A 24164-nucleotide genomic window follows, 5' to 3' on the forward strand; every position below is an offset into this window, starting at 1 on the left:
AGCTTCTACAGGTTAAAAGGTTTAATAATGATATTACTGTAGCTTGTCTTAGAGTTAAAAAATGATGAAGAACAAAAGACATTAACAGCAATACTCAGATCATAGTTCATGCACTTAAATCCAGCTAACTGATGCCAACAAATATTCTGAATGCATATCAAAGGTTGTAAATGGCTCAGGGCATTCCTCTATTACAAAGAAAGAAAATACATTGGATCCCTATCAAATACTTTGGCAGGCCATAAATACTGCACTCTGAAATCCAAGTTTGGTAATTAATGCAAAAGAATTTTAAGTCAAATGAAATTTACTTTAATTAGAAATCCATTAACTTTTAAATAGACTCTCTGTTTCTTTTTCTTACTGTAAGCCAAAATGATATTAAATTCAATTAAAACAATCCCATGAATATGGAGCAACAACCCCCAAGCTACAAACCAAAAATAGCACGCATTTTTAGAATTAAATATTTTTCCAGAATTATTGGTTATTGAGGGTTGCTCATGAAATTGTGATCTACTTTATAGTACACAGGAAGAAGAGGGAAACAGCTGTTATTTTTTAAGGAAATACCATTTTGTAGTTGGGTATCAAAGCAGAGGATAAAGTCATACTTAAGAAGAAATCATACTGGAGCAAAGTAGATGTGTAAGAAAGAAAAATATGCTCCTGCAGAGAGCATAAATAATGTGTCACACTTTGATAAGATCTGGCATCCCATCCTGTGTGGGATCAAGGCTGCTCTTCTGCTGGCAATTCCTAGTGGAACTGTTAGGCAAATTAATGGGAAACAGATATGGCAAGTCATAAGCCTACACTTTTGTAAACCAGTGGGTACCAAAATGAAACCTCTCCCATTCCCTGGCCTCTCCTGCCCCATATTGTGCACAGTTTATAAATAAGGCCTTTTGAATTCTTCTGGTTTGGCATTTGGGTAGCCTGGCCTATATTGTCTGTGTGGGTTGTGGATACTGCTAGGAAAACAGCAGAAATAGAGATAGTTGTGTTTTCTTTTCAAGCTTTCAGTTATATTTTTTTTAAAACTGCTATCACCATTATAAACACTACAAATACCACACTGTCTTCTACTGCTTCATTACTCTCTAAAGCAGAAAGAGATTTGATAACAATACCACTGATTCAATATAACGCAAAATAGATGAAAATGAAGTCAGTTTTTAAAATACGCTTGAGTTTGAGCTCAGATAGAATGATGACATTCCTAAATTATTTCATACCCATGGTGAAAAGAAATCTTTACTTTGCCTGAAATATCTTCTTAATACAGAAATCTAATACTATACGGTAATTCCTTTTTTAAAATGCCTAGAAGTCCATTCATTGACATGTCTGTTGTCTTTCCCCTATGAGTCTTTAAATAAAGACATTGTCAAAATAAGGGAAAATTGAAACCTGCCCGACTTTCACTTGTTCTTGCTCCATGTTTAAAAATGATATAGAAAAATATTTCCAAATTGACTTCTAGAAAATAGTACCATAGTATTAGCAAGCATTAATTCTATTAGGTTCTTGAATTTTAAAAGTGTAACTGAAGTGCTGTGACATTTATTATAAAATTCTACAATAAATAAATTCTCTAGATTTTTCCAATCAAGGTCAGCATAGTGGGTCCTACTCTCCAAACTGAGGTTTCAATTGCATTGTAAAGAACTGTCTGAAGGAGTATTAGAAAGAACAGAAGACTGAATTGAGTAAGATCTCACTTTGGTGGGAAGCAGCAGAACTGAACAATATCAGTATTATCCACTGACCCCATAAAACAATGCTAACTTCTCAACAGAAAAGATTGTCACAGCAGCTATGGGCCTAGTCATCACCTCTTAAAAGAATTCAGAGCAGGTTCGGAATGTTGATGCTAAAGTAATTAATGCTTTTGGTTCCCCCAGTTATTAGTTGCTCAAACTGAAAAAGCTATAAAGAGACCTAGTATCTTGAAAATGCTGAAAATCAATAAATCACTTTAAGATTATTTTAAAATGTTTCAAACTGAATAATACAAAATTACAAAGGCACCAGTCATGCCTAAAAATCTTTGTCTATTTCTATTTAAATGATTTCTTCAATATCATCACATTAGTCAATATTTTTCTACATCCCTTGAATTAACCTTGGTTTACAAAGTGAAAAGCATATACTGTATCCTGTGGCATAATTATCTCAATTTAAGAACTATATTTTTTCAGAATTAAACAATTTGGAGAAAAACATGAATGCTTTCATGAAGGAGACATTTCTGTACATTACAGAAAATAGCAATACGTTTTCAGCTTAATCAGAATATAGGGATATTGAAGTTCATTGATGAAATACAGAGATGAACTATCGGGATAGAGTGATTGAAATGGTGAGAGATCCTCTCTCAAGACTTCTTCCACCATGATAGCTGACGTTGCTATTATAATGACCACTGACATTTCATAAAATATTAGACAAAGCCACATCCCCTTGGTCTTGAAATGGTCTATCTAACAAGTACTAATATATATAATGGGTATCTAACAATCTGACTGTATCTGGAAGATATGTATCTGCCACAAACTGGAGGTTAGAGCCTGACCTAATTAGAGTTAGGTTGTCTCTTGAACTGTCTCCCCTGCAATGATTTTTAGCTGTCCAGGGGCAAGTTCAACAGGTTGGTACATGATAGTTCTTTCATCTGGGATCCAGAACAAAAAGATTTGCATCAGCTCAGGCTGGGGCCTAAAATAAACCTAGACTTCCTTGCTTTGAACGAAAGAAGTTGCAGTCTCTAATGCTGGAGGATATACATCTTACTACAACAGGCAGACGTGGAACCCCTGTTTGTCTCTGAATTTAGGTATAAGACAGGAAAATGACATAAAATAATTTATGCTTCTCTTTTTCATATTTGCAAACACTGAAAATTAGCAATATGACTAGCAATTGTATTTATGGAGTGGATAAATTAGCTTCTTAAGGACTTTATTGAAAATTGAGCCTGGTTTTTCAAAGTAGTGCAAATGATTAAATAACATTTGATTTTAAAAATCAAATGTATACATAGGACCCTAACTTTTGGTAAGTACTTTTAAAAATGCTAGCCAAATTTCTTACTAGAGATTTCTCTTGAAATGCTATTTATTAGAATACAGGAAAATAAATTTTACACTGAAAAATAACCAAAAACTTGAAACAAAAATCTTATCAAAACAGGCAAAGGAAACAAGATTGTCTCCTAAAAGCAAAATCTAAAAGTTACGTGCTTTGATCAAAACTTGTCAGTTAAAGGTTTTGCATTCAAAGGATTACATTTCCTCCTATTTCCAGAGCCATTCAATTCCAATTCCACTTTTAAGAAATTAGCCATTCCACTTTTAAGAAATTAGCAAAAAGAAATTTTGCCATTCTGGCTGTCTACAGTGTAAAACTTATAACTGCCTAACTGCTACAGGTCTAGCACAATATCGGATGATGTGTGATATAAAAGGTTGTTGAACTTTGCTTCAGGGCTCTATGTCCAATGTGTGGCAAACATTAAAAAGTTATCGTTGCAGCAAACAAAGCCTTTCCAAGAAGTCTGTGATCCACATCACAGTCTGAAAAGAATATGGCTGACACCTTCAGAAATGTGGAACAAGAAAACAAATTAAAGGTTGTTTAAGTGTTTTTGTATTGTTTAAATGAGATTGAAGCATTAATAACTGCCCTTAAAAGGGAATGCTAAACTGAAGACAATTCCAGTTAGCCAGCATCCTAGTGGGGGAGCATGCCTTTGCATTCCTGTTTTCTATTTGAGAATTGCTTGATGGTTTTCTTGGGGCTTTTTTTCTTCTTGGCTTCAAGCTTGACACACTAAACAAAGACTAAAACCCAGAGGACATTTCTCGCCAATTAAACAATTTTTTATCACAATGCTTAAACCATGTTAACAATGTTACTTTGGATTATTTGCTGAATACATGGCACTGCTTAGTAAAAGAATTTAATAAGATGGTGTGGTGATCTAAGCTAGAAAGTTAAGGAATCTCTAGAATCACAGGTTCATAAATTGACAGGGTCAGCTCAGGTCTTCATCACTAGGGACAGACGAGTGCAGCTGGTAAAGGACAGAGGCCTTTTGAAGCAAGGTGGGAATATTTCACACATTTATTGAAGTAATCATTAGGATTATGACCAGCTTTTATTTTATGGTGTTTGGATTCTTTTCCAAAGTGATTTTTGCCGGGTACTCTGTGATGTTTGTCCATGCTGCCTCATACAAAGGTGTACATACATTTTGGGGGGTCTTTGAAAAATACTGAGCACTCACATGGAAAAAAGGAAGAAAGAAAGAAGCAGGAAGACAAGTATTAGACGAAACGCCCCATTTCACTTCTCCAAAGAATTCTGGCACATCCTCCCTGTATGAATGATATGCAGTAGAACTTGGAAAGGCAAAAGAAAAATATCTGAGGGATCAATTGGCCCTTACATTGTGTACTCATAAAAACCCATTCAGATCAGCCATGCTATAAACTCTGCTTTGTTTTCTGAAAGCCTGAGCAGTCTTATTGTTAAGTTCTCCAACATCCTGTTTCCCCAAGCATGCAGGATCCTCAGTGTTCCCACCACTGATATACTCCACAGTATAAGAACAGAATAGTTCACATTCTGCTATAGCCACTTGAAAACATAGGCACAACCATTTGAGGATAACTATGGCTCTGTTTCCAGAAAAGCGAACAGCTATTAATAGAGATTCTTTAGCAATCCTAAGAATGCAAGACATCTTTGTCAGCATCTCAATAATGAGAAATATGGTCAGAGATGTAACCAAAGCACACAAAACCAACAGTGGTGTACGCACCTGCATGTAAGACTCAGGAGAACTACACATTCAACTAGCAACCTTTACTGATAAAAAAAATACATGTAATGCTATTGTGTCTTTTGGGCAAATATACTCTGATTTTTTAATTATATAATCCAATATTTTTACTATTTTTCATTCAGCAGACTGAAGATCAGCCTTTATTTATGTGGTTCAGTACAGATGGTTACTTTGGGCACTGTTTTTTGAGGCCTTTGGTTTCTGGTTTTAATTCTAATCAGAATTAAAAATAAGGACAAAGAGCCTCACAACCATCCAATATGATACATCTATTAGCATGCTAAGTACAATTAAACTGAATTTGGAGTTTACCTATCCCTTTGGTTCTTGTTGACCAAATACAGATTTAGACTCTTTAAATGTCTCAGTCACAGTCTAAGGCATCAGATTTTAAACACGCCTGTCTAAATTTCACAGAAGCCTTCAGAAATGCACAAGTCATTTAACCATATTTCTCCTAAAATGTTGCACATTCCATCCAGAAATTTCTTTTCCACATAAGAAAGATGGAAACAAAACAAAGCAGCATCCTTTCTTTAAAGGGAAGTGTGTCACTGAATACTGACTATAAGAATAAATCAAATATAGAGGGGTGTCATGTTCTGCTTATAAAGGATAAGTATATAACAGTAGATTCACTCTTGGAAGGCTTGAGAAACCTCATGATATGGTAAGATAAGAAGAAATCTAAATAATTGTGCTCCTTGTCTTCTATTGCAGTTGATCTCTTAAACTCTCTCAATCACATGAATTTTTTGCCCTTGTTTTCTCCAACGGTTTATTTGCCAGACCATTCTATTGTTTGGCCCTTCACTGTCCAGGGCTACAAACTCTTCCAATTTGGTCGCCCATCTTTAGTAGGGTTTTTTAGGTTTTGTAGGCTTCTCCCCCAGCAATCATGTTATCACAGAGAAAAATAATTAAAATATATATATTTATATAAACCACCAAAAACCCCCATATTTGAAAGTCCTTGTCTATTTGAATTTCATTCTCAAAGTTAGCAAAAACTCTAATCAATCCTTTGTTCTCTCAACATGAGAGTTTTGCTCCAGAAGTCACAGAAAAGAACTGGAACCTCTTTCCCTGCCTTTCACAGCCCTTCAGAAATGAAGCTGTTCCCACTACTCCATCTTCCACCTTCTGTCTGCCTCCTTAGAAAGCAGCAATGATTGGGCATCACTACTCCATCCCTTCTCATCCTGGAATAAAACTAGAATCAATTACCCAGCACTATTTCTGCTACATGTACACTGACTACCTTTAAACTGCCATGGATCAGCCTTTCCATAGTTTCAGTGATTTATTTTTGGGTATAGTTACTTGAGTCCGCTCACATCTAAGGCTAAATTAATTTTGCAAGGTTAAGAATTTTTTCTGTATCTCATACATTTGAAGACCACAGTAAGTAATACTTGCAATTGCAAGTAATCGTTGACACAATGGTAACTGGTTCGTCTGAACCATCTTACTGAAGGACAGAAAGACGTCTGCTTCATCACTAAGGCAGGGGCTTACTTCTATTGCTCATACTGAATACACAGGGAGGTGAACAGGCATATCTCTTCCAAAAAGTTTTCAAAATACTTAAATCCTATAAAATATATTAAATTATTTCCAAAATATGATTTTAGAAACAAATTGTGAAAACTCTGCATTGCAAAACTCATTCTTCACTCAAGGAAAAAAGGTTTAGTCATTAAGGATGCTATCAAGCTGTACTGCTGCCAGATAACAAAATTTACATACAAATATTATTGCTTGTTAGCTTTCTGAACTTGCATTTGTGCTTGAAATATACAGCATGAGCTTTGCAGGCACTTATAGGACTTTTCAATTAAAAAAAAGATGTAGGTATTTTTCAGAGAATAAAATTTTCTCATTTTTGCATTTAAAGATTATAATATCCAGAGAAATGAAATGCCAACATTTTTCTTTCCATACCATATTCACATGTTCAGATATTTCGTTTTCACAACACTTTTTGGTCTAATAACACGTAAAACCAATAGCTAATCCTTTAATTCATGTGAATGTTTGGTGGCATGGTAAATACTGTGAAAACCATTTCCTAAATGAAACCTGCAAATGGGTAATCCTACTTCCACACTTTTCAAAGCAAATTCTAAAACAATGGGAAAACATCTCCTAAAGGTATGCCTTTGAAAAGTCACCCTTGCTTTTAGCTGTACACACAGGTGCTTAAATTGCTTTGTACTGAAATGTGCAAGCTATTTTCTCACTGAGGTAAAACATGAGAGTACCCATTTCAAATGTATATCTGAACATACGTTACTATCCACAAAATAAACGAATTGCTCCTGAATTTAAGGGAAGTAATAATAACCTTTAAAACTGTATTGCTGATCATGCTTTCACATTTCTGTGCTAGACAATTAAATTTATCAGTGCCTAATACATTTATTTAACACTGTAAGCTAAACAGTGTCTTGCAAAAGTGTATTTGAATTGGAAAGTCCAAAAAAGTTAATAATACACAGATACTGCCTCCTCACATATATTCAAGAAACATAAGTGATGAAAATATGTGTTTTTCTGAGACAATAGATATCATTTTAAGGTCTGATTTCTTCTAACCCCAAGAATCAGATGGGCTGATTCAATATTTTGATTCAATATACTGAGTCAATCAATAACTCAGAGGAAGGCTCTTGAATAAAAAGGTCCAAACCTTTCCTTTTCTTTTGTTATGAACAAATAGGAAAAAGGTCACAAATCCTCTAATGTCATTTTTGTAACGAAAGATATTCAGAATCACTGCATGGGAACTGGGAATGGATCATACGCACAAGGTAAGTAAACAGTCTTTCTACAACATCGTTTATTAATTTCTGATAGTGGTTATATACAGAAGATGGAGTTCAGATCATACTACCAGTTTTCTTCTTTATCCACATTCAACTTCCATCCCCCCCTGTAATTTAAGTGATTTCGATCTTAAAATTTGTTTTATATGAAAACCACAGCAAATAATGTCTGCAAGATTCCATAATCTCTGACTGATGAGGAAAGAGTAGTAACAAAGGTAAACCGGAGCTCTGAAGGAGCCAGCCACAGCAGAGAAAGACCAAATATGTTTGACTAAATACCTCCTAAGTTTAATGGACCAGGCAATGTACACAAAAACTGCTTCAGATTTTAGAAGCTAAATGGCATCCAAATGGCTTCTCTAATTTGTTGGGATAATAGCAGAGGCACAAGAAGTTAATTAGAGCATTGACACAACTGTAACATTTAAATGTTACAGGTGTATTTAAATGACTTAAATATGGGGAATTTTGTTGTAGTTCTGGGGTACCACAACTGAACAAGCAGGGAAGTGTGAACAACTACTGCATTTTCAGAGCTAGGATGCCTTTCTAGATATTAGTTCTCTGCCAGTAATATAAAATACACAGAAAATTCAATAATGTGGTAGGTTAAAATTTGATATGAAAGATGAAACCGCAAGTAATGCGGAACATGAAAGAGAAGCCATGAACAATACAGCTAAGTTAGAGCTCCATCAATGTTTTGACTTCTCATTTCCTCCTGTTATCAAAACTTTACGTTTTACACTTTTTGGTATGAGAGAATGGGTCTTGATCATTAACTCTACTTCTAAGAAAATCTATTTTTTATTCAATGAAGCTAAGTTTGAAATTTACTTACTAACATTCTTCAGTTCTGAAATTATTTCCTCCTCAGGGTGAAAAATAACTAGTTATATCAGTTTCCATAATCATTGTAGCAGTTTTCAAACACAAAGATAAATCAAATTATGGATTGTTTTCATGTGCTAGTTGGAAGTCTAAAGGCTAATTTACAGATAATGGAGATGGGAAATAAGAACTGATATGATAGAAATCATATCAGTTTGAAGTCTTAAGGTATAGCGCTTGTGTCATCAGCTACCTTTTAACACTTTTTGTAGAGTACCTAGTTTATAGGTAATAAAAACTACAAAAGGATCTTAAATTCTTACAGTTTGCCAATATTTAAATATATTGAGAGGGAAGACAGTGAAAAGTATGTGAGGTGAGCTGTGATAAAATCTATAGGAAAGGTAAAATGAAAAAAATAACACAGAGAAAAGCAGTAGAAGAGACAGACCTGAGTTTCTTCTCCTTGATGATTCCGCTTCTTCTGTGATCACATCGTGTAATGTACAGACATAGACAAAGGAGATGGGCGTGAGAGGATGTATTCAGAAGGTTAAAACTGACACTGAGGGAAAGGGCCAAAAATTGTTTTAGAGAGAAGTCTGCAGAGCAGAGTTAGTAAATGGGGAAAAAAATAACACAGACACCAGAAGGAAAAAGAAAGCTGAGGAAGAAGTGGTTAAACTACTGTTGTTGAAAAAGAACAACAAAGACAGGATTAGTATAGGAGCTGAGGAAATAATAAAAGTTATAACTGACAGCAAAGTCAATCCTTGTAATGAAGCTGAAGAAAAAGCTGGATAGTAAAAGGTATGTTAACTAGCATAAATACTTTTGTTCATGACTGTTCAACTTTTTGGAACGTTAGCTACTTGAAGGCGAGTCTTATTTTTCTCTTTCAGGTACTGAACATTCAATTTAAAGTCGGCAATGGGAAGTCTATTATTAGATTTTTCAGTTATTAAGTTGTTGCAATTTATGCTGAACCAAACTTTAATATCCAAAATGGAAAACAGATTTATTTTATTTTTTTCTGAAAGGATATACAAGCTCAGGAATTTCAGAATCCACATAACACACTCTGGAAAGGACTGCATTATTGTAACACTCTGCCAAAGGCAATATTATCAAGACCAAAACACAGAACATGAGAAAAGAGAATGTATAGCTATTAACTCTCATGGTCAATTCAACAGATACTTTTTCAGAACCAAAAGTTACTCTTATTTCACAGAAGTCTAAGTTACTCCAAATGCATGCAAGTTAAATGCCAAAGCAACTGTCTCATTACTTACTTTATTACTTCACATTCAAACACACACTGCCATTTCAGACATCAAGAACATCTGAGGGACAGTGCCATTCTCTGTACTGAAAAACTATTTGTAGCAAAAGGACGTGAGGAATTAATTTTGAGAAGTAATAATAATTACAAAGAACTGTGAAGCTACCATCACTAGCAGAACAAATGCATTCTTCCAAAAATCATCAGAAATAATAATGAAAAAACCCTTCATATATATTTATAAGCCCTGATCTAATTTCAAATTTGTTAATGAGTCACAAAACATTGCTCATAATTCCTTAACACCGCAGATGTTTAAGAATTCAAGAAAAGTTCATACACCACAAAAATATGCTATAATTTTATCCACATTTTACATTCAATACCAGGATATCATTGAAAAATGCAAAATTAGAATAAGCAATATAAATCAATAAAATGAAATGAAAAACAACACTGAAGTTCATCTGATAACCACTGTGTTCTATAGTTAAACAATTTTATTCTATAGCTGGCAGATTAGAACTTTTATCTACTATCAAATGCCAAGACTGTACCAAAACTTTGTTGAAAACACAAGTAGCTTGTAACATGTATGTATTTAGAATGCATTTTTAGGCAATTAAATTTGCTTACACAACGAACATACATAAGTGCTATATATGAGGTATGTAAAAGGAAAGCTGATGGTTTTGATAAAGGCTACTATGTATTCACAAGTTAAAAAAAAAGAAAAGGCATATAAATATCTTTTTATCTGGGCAGGTACAGTGAATCCATAGGATGAAATACAATTAAGCAAATACAAAGCTCTATATCTCCCTGGAGTATTACAGCTTGTTGCTATAATTGCTGTATCTGTTAAATAAATAAATCATTTAATAAAACCACTACCAAAACCCAGCTGAAGCACTCAAAATTTTCTGAAAATGTTTTCTATCACATATAGATAGCCCTGAAGCAAGCACTCCTACTGCCAGAAACAATTAGGCCTCTATCATGAGCCCCTTATACTTCATTTATTATTTTTTATATCCATAAGAATGCATAGCTTTGAGACATATACTGCATTAAGATAAATCCTTCTCAAGAAATTTGCAAAGGGTGTTTGGAATCACAGTATTTCCAAATTAGGAATATGCCTGGTATATTAATGCAAGGCATTCTAGTAGTGTCAATGGGGCTCAGCACAGACACAGATTTTACAACCAGATTTTACAACCAAATGACTAGTGTTTGATTGCATATCAGTCACATGTACCAACACTTTTCAAAAACTGCATTTTTAAAAGTCCTCATGCAAAGTATTTGTTCTGAACAAAAATTTTACACATCAAAGTGGCAAACACAAATATTTGTTAATGACAAATACTTTTCAGTGTTTTTACTGATTGTATATATTACAAGAATAATTCTAATAGAAGCCAGAGAGGAAAATCAAAGATAATAGGTATCTTCTCACTGTGGGCACCTTTTCAGCTGCTATCTCACCTCTTGAGATAATGGCTTATAATATTTTTGTACTTATTGTTGCAAATATTAATGAATTAGTAGAAATTGTGGCATGGTAATGTACCAGCTTCTCTCAATTAACAACAACAAGAAGGAAGTACTAATAGCTCAATTAATCTAGAAACAATAGCACTTATGTGAATCAATCTCCTCCTCATTAAGAAGCCATGCCATAATCCCAAACAGTAGTTTGGAAATGCTCTTGCTCTGTAGTTTGTAATCCACTAGAACAGATCTCTGTTGATAGAGATACGTTAAAATCTAAGAACAAAATCATGGAATAAAATTCTGTTAAATTTACATCGTGTCAATAGGCAGTCTTATTTTGCATAGTTATTGCTTTGTTGTGGAACTAGCATTTATTTGGAATGATTGTTAATCTTGATGTGTGAGAGTGGTATGTGTAAGGGTATTATACACAGATTTAGAAACAAATGAGACTCTCAATGAATAAAGTTACAAAGTAAATGAAAATGAGGTATTGTACTGCAAGTCTGAATAGAACAAAACAAGTACCATCTATTTGATCATGATTTGAGACAGAACTTTTTATTTTAAGTATGTCACTCACTAAAGAGAAGCATTTAGGAACATGGTGTTCAAAAAAACATGCTTGAAACCTTACACAGCAGACATGCCTATCTGAAAGTCTAAAAGCAGCATAGGACAAAGAGATGTAAGTTAATTACTTTTTTTTTTTTTTTTTTTCTCAAGGCTTTTCTTAATTTCAGTTTTCTCCTCTCCTTAGAAACAAAGATCTTCCACTGCTTACAAGGTCTCAGAAATTTCTGTGACTTCCAGATTCGAAAGCCTCATTTCTGGACACTCTTTACAAAATAAGATGTGCAATAGCAGAATCAAACAGTTATCATCTTAAAACATGGAGGAGACTTTAAGATAGAAATATCCCATGGAGTCTGTATGTTCCATAGATACATGTCATTAGTCTGGATGTGATTAGATCTGATGGATGACAATGCATCTAACTCTCAGTAAGGTGTTCCCTGACACCATGCACTCTGCAATGCTAAGGCTACAAATAAAAGAGGAAGATTAGACAGCAGAATAATTAAGAGCAGAAATATTTGATAAAAGCAGATTTAGAGCAAAAGGGTATTCGACTACATTGAGGCGTGAATAAAATCAGTTTTCTGCAAATCTCTCTGATAGCGTTAAGCCACATGTTCTAGCTATCCTTCCTATAGATACAGAGCCTGTTCCACACTTCTGAATTATTTGTTTTTAAATTCCCTACTAGTTAAAGGTGAGCTCTTTATTTTAAAGTGTAAATCCACACACACAAAATCAGCCCTATACTGGACAGACACTGACATTTTTTCCTCATAAAGACAAGCAGAGGACTAACTCGGACAACGAAAATACAGGGAAGACAGAAGCAATACATTTAATTTTGCAATTACATTATATATGCTATATATAATATACCCTAGGTAAAGACAGTAAGAATATGGAAAATGTGAGTTATTCCTACCCAAAGACAGGGATAATAGAGAAGATGGTAGAAAACAACATATGAGAAGAAATCTTAAATATTCTCAGTTTCTGGAACTGCATAAATCAAATGAAACCATGTAGACTGCATTACTTTTTCATAAGTCTCAGGAGATAAACTAAATGAGGAATCCAGAGAGACATTTAATGATTTTGCTTCTCTGAATAAAATTCACATTATAATTTTGAAAGGGAAAAAATACAAAATAGTAACATTTCCAAATGCTAATGCACTACAGTTACACACTGGATTTGAAGTACCATAAATCCTGAAAAGATAATGAATCTCACTAATAAGTTAGGTGATTTAGGTAGTCAAACACCAATACTGCTTCAGAAAAGATACCTAACAGCCTAGATACAAATACAAACTCTGTTCTCAATGCAGGACAGATGAGCTATCCTAAATCATACATCTTCCTATTCTAAATCTATTCTCATCCTAGTGATGTCAAGAAGTTTCACCATCTACAGAATCAGGTTGTCTGGGAGATCACACAGATCACTGCAGGAATGGTGCAAACTTCAAACCACAAAAGGCAGTAAAAGGATATATACAGAAAGGCGTGCAGTTTGCAAGATATTTCAGGCCACCTCACTATTTGTGATCTATCGTAAATTACAATTATACTCTGAACCAATGCAATTTGGCTAGGACACCGAAGTGCAATATTTGACTACTTCCGTGCCCTGCTTATACTGGGACTGCAATTCCTATCCACAGATAGGCATCCACAGAGTCCCCTTTTCTGTCTTGAATCCAATTCTTTGTTACTTTGGTACAGACTAGGCATATTGTCTTTCAAAGTGGTAAAGAAAAAAGAAAAAAGAAAAAAGAAAAGAGAAAAAAGAAAAAAGAAAAAAGAAAAAAGAAAAAAGAAAAAAGAAAAAAGAAAAAAGAAAAAAGAAAGCAAATTTTAGAAGAAGCAATTATATTAGAGGAATAGCTGTTTTAAATAAACCATTGATTAATTGCAAGAAGAGTCACTGGAAAGTGTGCAAACATGCCTTAATAAACCATTTATTAATTGCAAGAAGAGTCACTGGAAAGTGTGTAAACACTCCTCTTTTTTCAAGACAACAATTAGTCATACCATATATTCAACCTACGTTACTTCTCACTTGTCACAGGTTAAAAGATCCTCACAGATTCAATATGTAGTTATTTTTGTAGATTTTACCCACTTTGCTGCTTTTCAGATTCCACAGCACACTCATAAGATCCTTTTCTGTACCTTCCCCCCCAGCCCTTCACAGCATACTGAAACTTGCATCAGGGCCATGGGCTGTTTCTCCTTCCCTTCCCCAACCCATTTATTTTAAAAACTACCAGTCACTTTTCCTCTTCAGCAATCATAAATTAGTCCATGACTCCACTCTGCCCCTCTCCTTTTCACAAACTGACAATTTTATACCAGCCTTCTTTAACTTCTTTAACCATAATTTGTTACTTATTCAGTGCTCATGATGTCATTTATATGAAGTACAAGTGTGCTCTCCTCTCTCTCTGTGTCCCATCATTACTTTGTCTTTTCCAGCCTCATTCATTCCTCATTACTAACCATATCTCCCTTTTTATAATTTTCAATCATACTCCCAATTCTAACTACAAACTCTTTTAAAATAACCACCACTTTGGTTTGAATTATTTTTTAGTACTGTTTTACTGCTTCAACTGATTCCATGTCAAGAGATAAACTACAATATTATAGTCACAGCGAAATCATTTCTGAAAGACTTTGTCTATGTACAGTCAAGGAACAGTCAAAGAATACTTCTACCCAGGAGAGAGACATAAATGTTCCATAGATAAAACAAGACATGATTCCCTTCAAATTGAAAGCCAGTCTCCCTATATAAAGACTTACCATTTGCAAGCATGCATTACCTTTGCATTTTCTGATGTGCTTAACCTGCCGTTGTTATGCTTCCTCTAAAACTTTAGTACTATATTCAAGAAATATGGCTTTTCCCCAAATAATTACAAGGACACTCAATTTTTACTTCATTCCATTCCAAGATATATAAATCCATTTCAACTATTCCATCTCATTTTGTTCATTCATATTAAAATCTGACAGCACTTTCCCATGTTCTGTTCTCCGAATGTTGCTTAGAAATTGTCTGTGGCACAGGTTGGATATTTGATGACACTGCAATCTTTTCAACAGGCAACAATAATGAAGCCATTACAGGATGGTTTCCAGATAATAATCATCAAATCTACTATGTCCAAGGAGGAAAAACAGGGGAAAATCAATAGTGTTTCCTTTGCTGCCTCATGAAGGCAGTTTCTGCATTACCTGTATCATCTCTGGATGGTGACACAGTTTGCTAGACTGCATTCAGCTTCCAAAACGTTGAACGGTGAGACTGATTGAACACTTCAAAAACAATTGACAGGTAACAGACGTGAGTATCATTGCCTTGATACCCTAAATTATGTGTTTTCTCCCTTTAAATAACCCTGATGGGTTCAATAGACTAGCGATGATACTAGATGAAAATAACTGCTTTTAAGAAACAGTATCTTGCCTAACCTTATCTCTGTAAGTACAAGACACATTCCCTAGCCGTAGCCTACCTCTTCTCGAGCTTCATGTCTTAAGGCCTCACACATAAAAATGCAAAAAACATGTGAAAATGTTTGCATGCTGTGCTTTTTCTAGGTTGGTTTTTTTTTTTTTTCCTTGACTGACCAAGGAGATGTCATTAGAGGACTAGAGCCTTATTCACTATTCACTTTCTGTCACATGCCATCTACTATAGCTCAGAGGCAGGGGTGCTGAAAGTAGAAATGCTTAATAATATTAGATAGGAACAAATAACTATTCCACATACTCTTTGATTTGGTGGTGTCCTGAGAAGGCCAGTATTCTCTGACAGAGTGCTGACATAGGCTAGAGGAAGGGCATACACATTCAAGACATGGCTTGAATTTTGATACTATGCTTACTGATGATTCTGCAATTTTACCCTTCTAGTCCTTCAAAATCTTTGCACAAATATAATTGATTTTTTTTTGTAATATATGAAACAATAGTTTTGCAAATAGCCTCAGAATTTGGAGATCACAGGCATTGTTAAGAAAATATGTTGTATTCAGGAACAGGAATTTTATCAGTGTCTTCTAATGAAAATCCTGAAACATAAGAATCATTTTACTACTTTATTTAATGCCCTTAAGTTGTCCTCCAACAAATATGCTAATCTTATGTCTAGTCATGCATATTTCTTGAATATTAATGCTTCACATGATACAGTATTACCATTATTTTTTCTGCTATTTGAAATTTTGTTATCTATTTATGTTTTATCTACAATTTGCTCACAGTCTCAGTTCTCCACTCAAGGTATTTATGTAATCAATAGCAATTTTTTCTCACTAATTTTCTTAGCTGTAATACTGCCATGGCTATTTCCATGTGACTGGTTAGGTTAAATTCTTAACAGACAAACTGAACTTAAAAAGGGGACAAGCTTCCGTAACAGGCTATTAGCAGAAAAAATTGTTGGAAATGGCAACCAAAACACGGCAACAGCAATATGAGGTGCCCGTATTCCTTCTTGCTTCGCTCTGCAGACTGCCAGCTGAAGCCAGGGACTAAGCTGCATTAGTATGACCTTGCTGTTTTCTGTGCAAACAGAACATTTAAAGCATTCTCAGGTGAGTCCTGAGCAGAGGGTGAACACCATACTGGAAAGCTTCAAGGAATTTGAAGCTTCCTTAGGTAGATTCCACCAGGCTGCATCACTCACTGTTAGATCATGGTCACAGATACAATATATCTCAACATCCAGGGGTGAATACAGTGTTACGACACGTCCTTCCAGATGTTCTGACTGCTATGCCTTGAAAATGCAGTGTTTGTAATGATATAAGGCTGTCTATAGGGGGCAGTAGTGTGCCACGTGTAGCAGATGATGCAAACCCTGGAAGCTGCACTGAGGTTACACGGGTACTTTTCCACTTCTAACACTTTAGTACGTAGGGCTTTTTGACAAACAGAAAATCAGTTTGGAAAAGCATCCCAGGAGTATAGGTGTGCACTATTTGGTGCTCCTTGCAGTGTTCAGAACAACCTCAGATATTTCTGCCTCGTGTATCATTGTCCCACGTGAACGTTCCATGGAAGACATTACTGATAATGTAAATCAGAGCAGAATTTATGCTCCTGCCAGGCACCAGCCCCCACAGAAAGGCCTAGGACTGTAGAGTGTAGAACATAATTTTTACTCAACTTTGTATCTATTCTAGACTTTGGCTATTGCAACTGTGGCTTTGCAAACCAATTCTGTGTAGTCCCTGCAGCCCTGGAGGTAGTGGTACTGTTCCAGAGGGAAAAATAGTTAAACATCAGATAAATATTGTTTTAATATATCAAACACTTCTAAGGTGACAACTTTTAGTGTTCATGTTTGTTTCTGACTTCTAGTCTATCTGGGTTTTTTGTCTTACAGTTACAAGATTTCACTTATGTTTCAAAATCTAGAATGCCTCAAGAGCAGCCATCTAACAAAATATGGCTCCTGTTTCTAAAAAATGTAAAGGTGGCTCTAAACGATTATTGCTAATAACTATGAACATGTCACTGCCTATATCACAGTTCTAAGCCCACTTCAGCTGGGAGATGGAGATAATGTTCTCATGTAGCTACTATGTAAGGGAAGAGTCTGGGCAGAGACATTACTCTGCCGAACTCGCCCTAGAAAGGCAACAGTGAATATCTGCAGGCATTACATTTTGAAAATGTCATTCAATAGTTAAAATACCAGCTGGAAAAGAAGAGACATTACACCGATCCTGACTGATGAGCAGTATTTGTTTTATCCTGTAACTTCCTCTGACGCATTAAAAAGTCAAGAAACAAGAAATCCAGCTGCAGGCCTGGCCTTTTGCAGCTAGGTTCCCTAATTCCTAGGTTCCAGAATCCATTCAGATTTTGTTGCTTTTCTTCAGTACTGACTCTTGCACTTTCAGCTGTACAATAGTTGAGCTTCAACAAAAAACTTGGAAATGATCAGCATGTAGGTGAGCTAAAACTGAGATTACAGCATTTAGGAGGTGGCACAGCTGGCCAATCTTGTAAACTGTAACGTGTCATTGGGAAAAATGTTGTTATTTGAGTGAGAAAACTAATATGCCCAGCAGAGAGAATCGCAGCCCAAAACTGAACCTGAATATTCTTGGAACCGAAAAATTCTCATTCACTTGAGTAGATGTGGAGCAGCCTTTAAATACAGGATGAAACCTGCAATCTAAAGATATTTTCTTTTTTTTTCTTTTCTTTCCTTTTCTTTCCTTTTCTTTTTCTCTTTCCTTTTCTACTCCTTACAGTGTGCTTATCACCATAATATCACAGCACCTTTTGCAAGGCATAAATTAATATGATTGGCACCTTTCCCTGTCTGATTCAGAGGAAAGAACAAAACTATTATCATCATCATTATCACTAGTTTGACTTCTTATTGCTATGAATTCATAGGAATGAAGATAGAGTTGAAGAACTTTAAGTTTGGGATGGAAGAAAGTTTGTGATAGTTTTTAGTTTCAGATGTACAAGGTGGGGGAAGGAAGAGTTCTCTTAGATTGAAGAACCCCAGACGTACAGAGATATAAAATGCAGCTTGTATAAAAAAGTTACATCAGAACATTATTTCTGCCATGTGTGATGGTGCAAGGTTCTAGATTCAAGTCTTTAGAAGATGACTTTCACACCATACATGCAGCAGATACCTTGGTTTGGTCAACTAAGACACAGCATAACTCATACTTGGATTCCTGAGGCTTACACACGCAGATAAACCATAACAAAATCCAAAACTAAAAAGCAAGCTAAGCCTAATATTGTGCCAGAACACTTCATTTCTAAATGATGTGCATTCTAACACAATTGTTTACAAAAGCAGATCTATTTTGGCTATTCTAAAACCGAACTATGTAATCTAAACGGTCTCTACATACTAAAAATTTCACACCAAAGTGAAAAAAAAAGGGTACATCAAGCACACACGCATTACAAAAGCATGAAATGTGTCTTTATAGTCTCATGCTTTCATGTGGTTTTCCAAACCCTGACAAACCTGGCTCAGAATGGTGTTTCTTTTTCGGCAATGGTTTGTCATCAGTTATTGTACCATTCACCTTTTTCTGCTGGTCCTCCCATGTAACTTCTAGCATAAACCAAAAAAAATCAGAAATATTATGTAATTTACATTTTAAGACACCTAATACCATTTGGGACAACTTGATCTAAACAAATGTACTATCATTAACAAAAACGTAGATTGATTGTTTAATTTAGAGGCCTGTGGTAGAGACAATTAGTAAACATCTTAAACATGGAACAGAACATACTATACAAGAGTTAGTATTGATGTAATTTGTCAAATATCCCGCTCTCTTTGATATTTAACAATTGGAATAAAAAACCAGGAGATTATTTACACAATAATTACTTCAATTTTTAAAAGTTAGCACTCTATATTCTATAGCTTCTTACAATATCTTTGTGTTTCTGTAAATTAAAAAGTAAGTTAACAATATTTTGGTAAAAAAGTCTTTGCAAAGGTATAATTAAAAAAAAACAAAACCAAAACCAACTGAAACAGCAATCACGTGTGTTTACTTTAAATTACAAAGTATTTTTAAGTATGAATTGTTAAGACAAAACTAGGTTGGATTTACTTTCTAAACCTGGGATTTGACTTAAATTCAGTTTTTATTTTAGGCAGATTAAATTACTCAATAAAACCTCTCTTGTAATTATAGATCCTGTACCCTGAAACCAGCATTTTTTACCTAACCGCTCAGAAAAAGAGCTGTGAATAGGAGCACATACACTCTCCTCCAGACAGAGACTCCATTCTCTAGACTTGCAAGACATTAGCCTTTCTGAAGTTGTCAGATATTTTGGTCTACACTTTAATTCTTCATCTTCTCACAATTAAACTGGGTGGTTAGCATAATACTGTAGGTTTTTAACATAACACTATAGGTTTCAAACCTTTTGTTATCTCATACCAAACCCAAATCTAGACCAATTAACTAGACAGATTTAATACCCTAAACTCCATTTTTGTTTTGGGCTGTTAAGAATCTGCTTATTTTCCTGATCCCGCAAAGTGCAAAGTTCCTAACAGCAGTTGCCCACAGATATGACAGCTTTTGTGGTCACAGAAATAGCCCGTGATGGAGAACACAATACTTATGGAATATATTTTTAATCTTATAAATTAAAAATAAATTGACATAAAGTGATATTAGCTTATTTTTTTGCCTTGTTAAAATGAGGCTGAGGGGTATCTGACATGCAAAATGTAAACATGTAAAAACGTTGTCTGTAGGCATCCTGCAGCCTTCTTATCTGTGTCTGTTATTCTATGACAGGCTGCTGTCCTATAAAAGGTGGCTTTGATTTTTTAAAATGATGGATTTGTAGGCTTCAAGTAATACATCAATATAATGATCTCATGACACCACAGATATGCACGCTGAAACAGAAACTGTCATCTTTGAAGTAACATGTGTAGTAAGTACTAAATAAGAAATTTGAAAATGAACATTCTGTTTCCAACTGTGGAAATAACATCTTATAGTTTCTTCCTAACAAAAATATGATTCCTTCTTTTTCTCTATGAAAACACACATTTAGCAATACAAAATTTACTGATGCCGTCTATGCTTCCTTTTTCTTGGATAAGTCCAGAATTGTCTTCTTAACTAACACACACACACACACACACACACAAATCAATGACCATAGTAAAACTACTTTTGAATTTAAGGGTTAGTCACTGCTAGGAAAAAATATTAGACAATGATTTAGGTCAAATAGTGGAGATACTTCGAATAAGATATAAAGTAGGCTGACAGTATTCTCAAACACAGGAATTTGTCAGGATATATACCAAACAGTGCAAATACTGAAGAATAATCAGGAAGCCCACAGTGATTTCCACACTAGCTTTATGATAGTTTTAGAAGACAGGACCTTCTTGATCAGAGTTTTCTCAGAGCTCCTGGTTCAGCTCTGAATCTAAAAACTAGAGTTTGCTCAGTCACCAAAATCACTTGCAATACCAAAGTTCCCTACCAAAAGGAAAGCTTTCTTAAGCCTTGCTAATTTCTTGAGAGCTAAGTATCTAGAAAATAGTTAACCCACTTGGGATCACTCTGGAAGTGCTTCTATAATCGCACTTGAATTGACAAGCATGATAAAATAAATATCAAATAAAAATATAACTCTTTGAATAAATATTTTTGCCATGTGTTAAATTTAAAAAAGAAAAAAAAAAAACAAACCAACACAAAACAAAAAACCTAGCAAGACAGGCTACTTTTTTGTGTTTATACTGAACATGATAGTATGAGCATGTAAACACTTTCAGAAAACGTTCTAATGACCATCCTTCTATAGCTTTAGTAATTCTTAAATCATGTCAGCATTAAATTCAAATGGCTGCTTAATTTTATCAGCAGTTAAGTGCAACTCTTAGATTGAGTGTATGCAGATTGGAGGTACTCCAGATCAAGTGAAAAGCGTCACTGACTTCTAGAACACCACAAGAATTTGGCTAGTAATGGTTATTATTTGAACTGAGAAATAAAAATAGATATATCCATTAGATGTACTCTAACATTTAACCTTTTTTTCACCATTTTCTAATTCCATTTCCATCGTCGTGCTCTACAAAGCTAAGAAAATATGTTGTTAAATTACAGCTTTCTGTTTGGGAACTAGTAAGAGATGCTGAGGAATAGGCAAAATGCTAAAGGTCAGTGCTGTCCATGTCCTCTCTGGATTGATAAATATGCATTATATCTCTAACATCTCTTTGCCCCCACCCCCAAGGCAAAGGGCCACCATCTATTCCTTTGTTGTTTTAACCAGAGCCAACTTTAGTCAAACTGTAAATATTCAGACAGAAACCATACAGTTTTCTAATTCATCATTCACCTCTTACCACTCTCACTTCTCATACAAATGAACTTCAGCCTGTCTTATGTTGTGATAATCAGTTTTGTCTTATGTATAAAGGAAGGTGTAACTTTACTGAATATTTATACAAAAGGACCTCATAGGTTATATTAAATATGAGATTCTTCAGTCAGAATATTTTAGTTATCTGATGCATCGCTGGGGCTGGAAGGATTTGACAAGTGCACTGATCCAGATTTTTCCCATCAGTATGGAAGGTCCCATCTTTAGCTGTAGTTGTTTCATTAGATGCAGCTGTTTCACCTACCCCCTTGGCACTGCCCACCACAGTGAATTATGTAGCTGGGCTCTCCCCACTGCCCTTCAGGATGACACTTGATTGTGTACCCTTCCCTCCTGAGAATGATACTCACTTGTGCTGCCTGCGAGGGGTGTGTGTGTGCACTCCAGTAGATTTAGTGTTAAGTACAACCCCAACATTTCCTCCATTTTTGTTTAGAATATTCAATAAGAAAAATATTAAAAATAAGGAAGTAATATATGGTAAGAATAGTTGCATATCTCCAGCTTTTCTGAATTTCTAAACATGCCAACTTAGCACGAGGAATGTTGCAGTAGAACTGGGATGATGCAGCAAACTGCAGAAGTACAAGATGATGCAGCAAAATACCAGATGCTAATGATGGGTTTTCTTAAGCAAATGCTACCTCCCTCCTTTCTTTCCTCCTCACTACAGACAGTAATGGCCCTTTCACAATTACCCTTTGCTTGAAAGATTTCATATATACTTTCTCTTTTACTTTAATTTCTTTTTTTTTTTTATTAAATCCACTCAATTTTTATATTCTTTTCAGCACCTAAAACTTCTGTGAACCAATTTTTATCAGTGCATTTCTAGTTTTAGACTTTTAATTAGCTTATCAGAAAGCCTTCACTTTTTCGTTAGGACATAGTTAATTTAGTCATCTTATCCTGCAAAAGAAAAATCTTCAGAACCCCTTTTTATTTTTAATTTTGTAAGATGAATGCTCAGAAAGGAATTATGTTCTTAGTAATTTATGGAAACAACTACTGTAAAAATGAGTCAAAAGTGGATTTGGCTAGTGCTTCTGAAACACAAAGCAGCACAACAACAAGCCATTAGAAATGCAGGATAAACTGTCAAAAGCTGAGAAACGTTTTGAACCACATATTTAAGATCTTTAACTCATGCATTAAGAATACAAGAAGAAGTATTAATTAAAGAGGTAGAAAAGGCTAAATTCATGTAATACAAGTTTTCATTTACAAAACAAAGTCCCTAAGAAAATAAAAAATAAAAGCCATCAGTCTTGAGAGTTCACACAGAAAGAAATGTTCTCAGCTGTATCAAACATCTACTAGGAAAGCAAATGGCTTCAAGTCATGATACATGAATCATCCCAGATGTACTACATTATCTCTGGAATGAATCCAGCCCCACCTTGCACCACCAGCATGCTGCTAATGGCATCAAGGCCAGCTCCAAGTGGTACAAAGTCAGCAGTGAAGGCTTCATGCCAGGCTGCTGCTGCTCCTACGCCAGAGAAACCTTCAGATGCCTCAGTTAAATAGCACTGATGTTCCCCTACCTTGCTGTAACAGCAACTAGGCTTGTCAAGTATCTGAAGACAAATAACAACACATATAGTCTTTTTTCTGACAAAATTTAGAGCAAGATCTCTTGTCTCTCTAGATAACATGCTACAGCAAACCTGAGGACACCACTCTTAGCTTCCTCTTGACACAGTAACAGTCAACCTACATTTTTTGTTCTATACACTGGAAGAATAATTCAAAGAATGATTCTATACATTGCAGCTCAAGGCATTCATTTGAGACATGATAATCTGTGTTTCCTCCAAAGAGTGAAATGAATTTGGGTCTTGCATCTTAGAGCATTGTCCCAAAATGCTGGTAAAGTGTGGGCAGTGTGAAGGCAGGCAGAGTACCTCTCCCTTCTGTGTTCTATGAGCCAAACAGCACACACACGCGCGCACACACCCCTTCACATCAAAGTAGTTGGCAAATTTGTGTCAAATCAATTAATGAACACTGGGGTATGTTAATAACATTCTAAAATAAATAAACTGTTGTTCATAAATGGCTATGTAAGCATCACATATCATGGTTTTAACTAATACAGCATTCCAATAAAAATTCTGACATATCTGAATTATTTATTGTTTTGATTTCATCTTCCTTACTGAACTACACGTTCTGCAAAAAAAGGCCTGGGCTTCATTCGCTGGGGCTGCTGTGGGAATACATTAAAAGAACTTTAATGGAAGTCATTAGGTAGGCAATAAAAAATATTGCCACATATCTTCATTTAATATTATTATTACTAGTATAACAAAAATGATAGTGCACTGTAGGTT

General features: G+C 35.0%; 1 protein-coding gene across 50 annotated transcripts in view; it reads right to left on the reverse strand.

The window, feature by feature from the left end:
• Window positions 1–24164, reverse strand: part of RIMS2 (regulating synaptic membrane exocytosis 2) — a 485159-nt gene that overhangs the window by 102000 nt on the left and 358995 nt on the right. For 34 of the 50 annotated variants that reach the window (XM_055705905.1, XM_055705897.1, XM_055705915.1 and 31 more), the window contains 2 exons: window positions 18908–18997; window positions 8966–8998 (listed from right to left, as the gene is read on the reverse strand). The exons of 4 other annotated variants lie outside the window; for them this stretch is intronic. In XM_055705905.1, the coding sequence (XP_055561880.1) occupies window positions 8966–8998; window positions 18908–18997 (123 nt within the window). The remainder of the gene's footprint in view (window positions 1–8965; window positions 8999–18907; window positions 18998–24164) is intronic. 12 more of the 50 variants (XM_055705898.1, XM_055705896.1, XM_055705890.1 and 9 more) reach the window with 3 other exon arrangements.

Source organism: Falco cherrug, chromosome 3 (genome assembly GCF_023634085.1).
Source record: "Falco cherrug isolate bFalChe1 chromosome 3, bFalChe1.pri, whole genome shotgun sequence".
NCBI classification, from domain to species: domain Eukaryota; kingdom Metazoa; phylum Chordata; class Aves; order Falconiformes; family Falconidae; genus Falco; species Falco cherrug.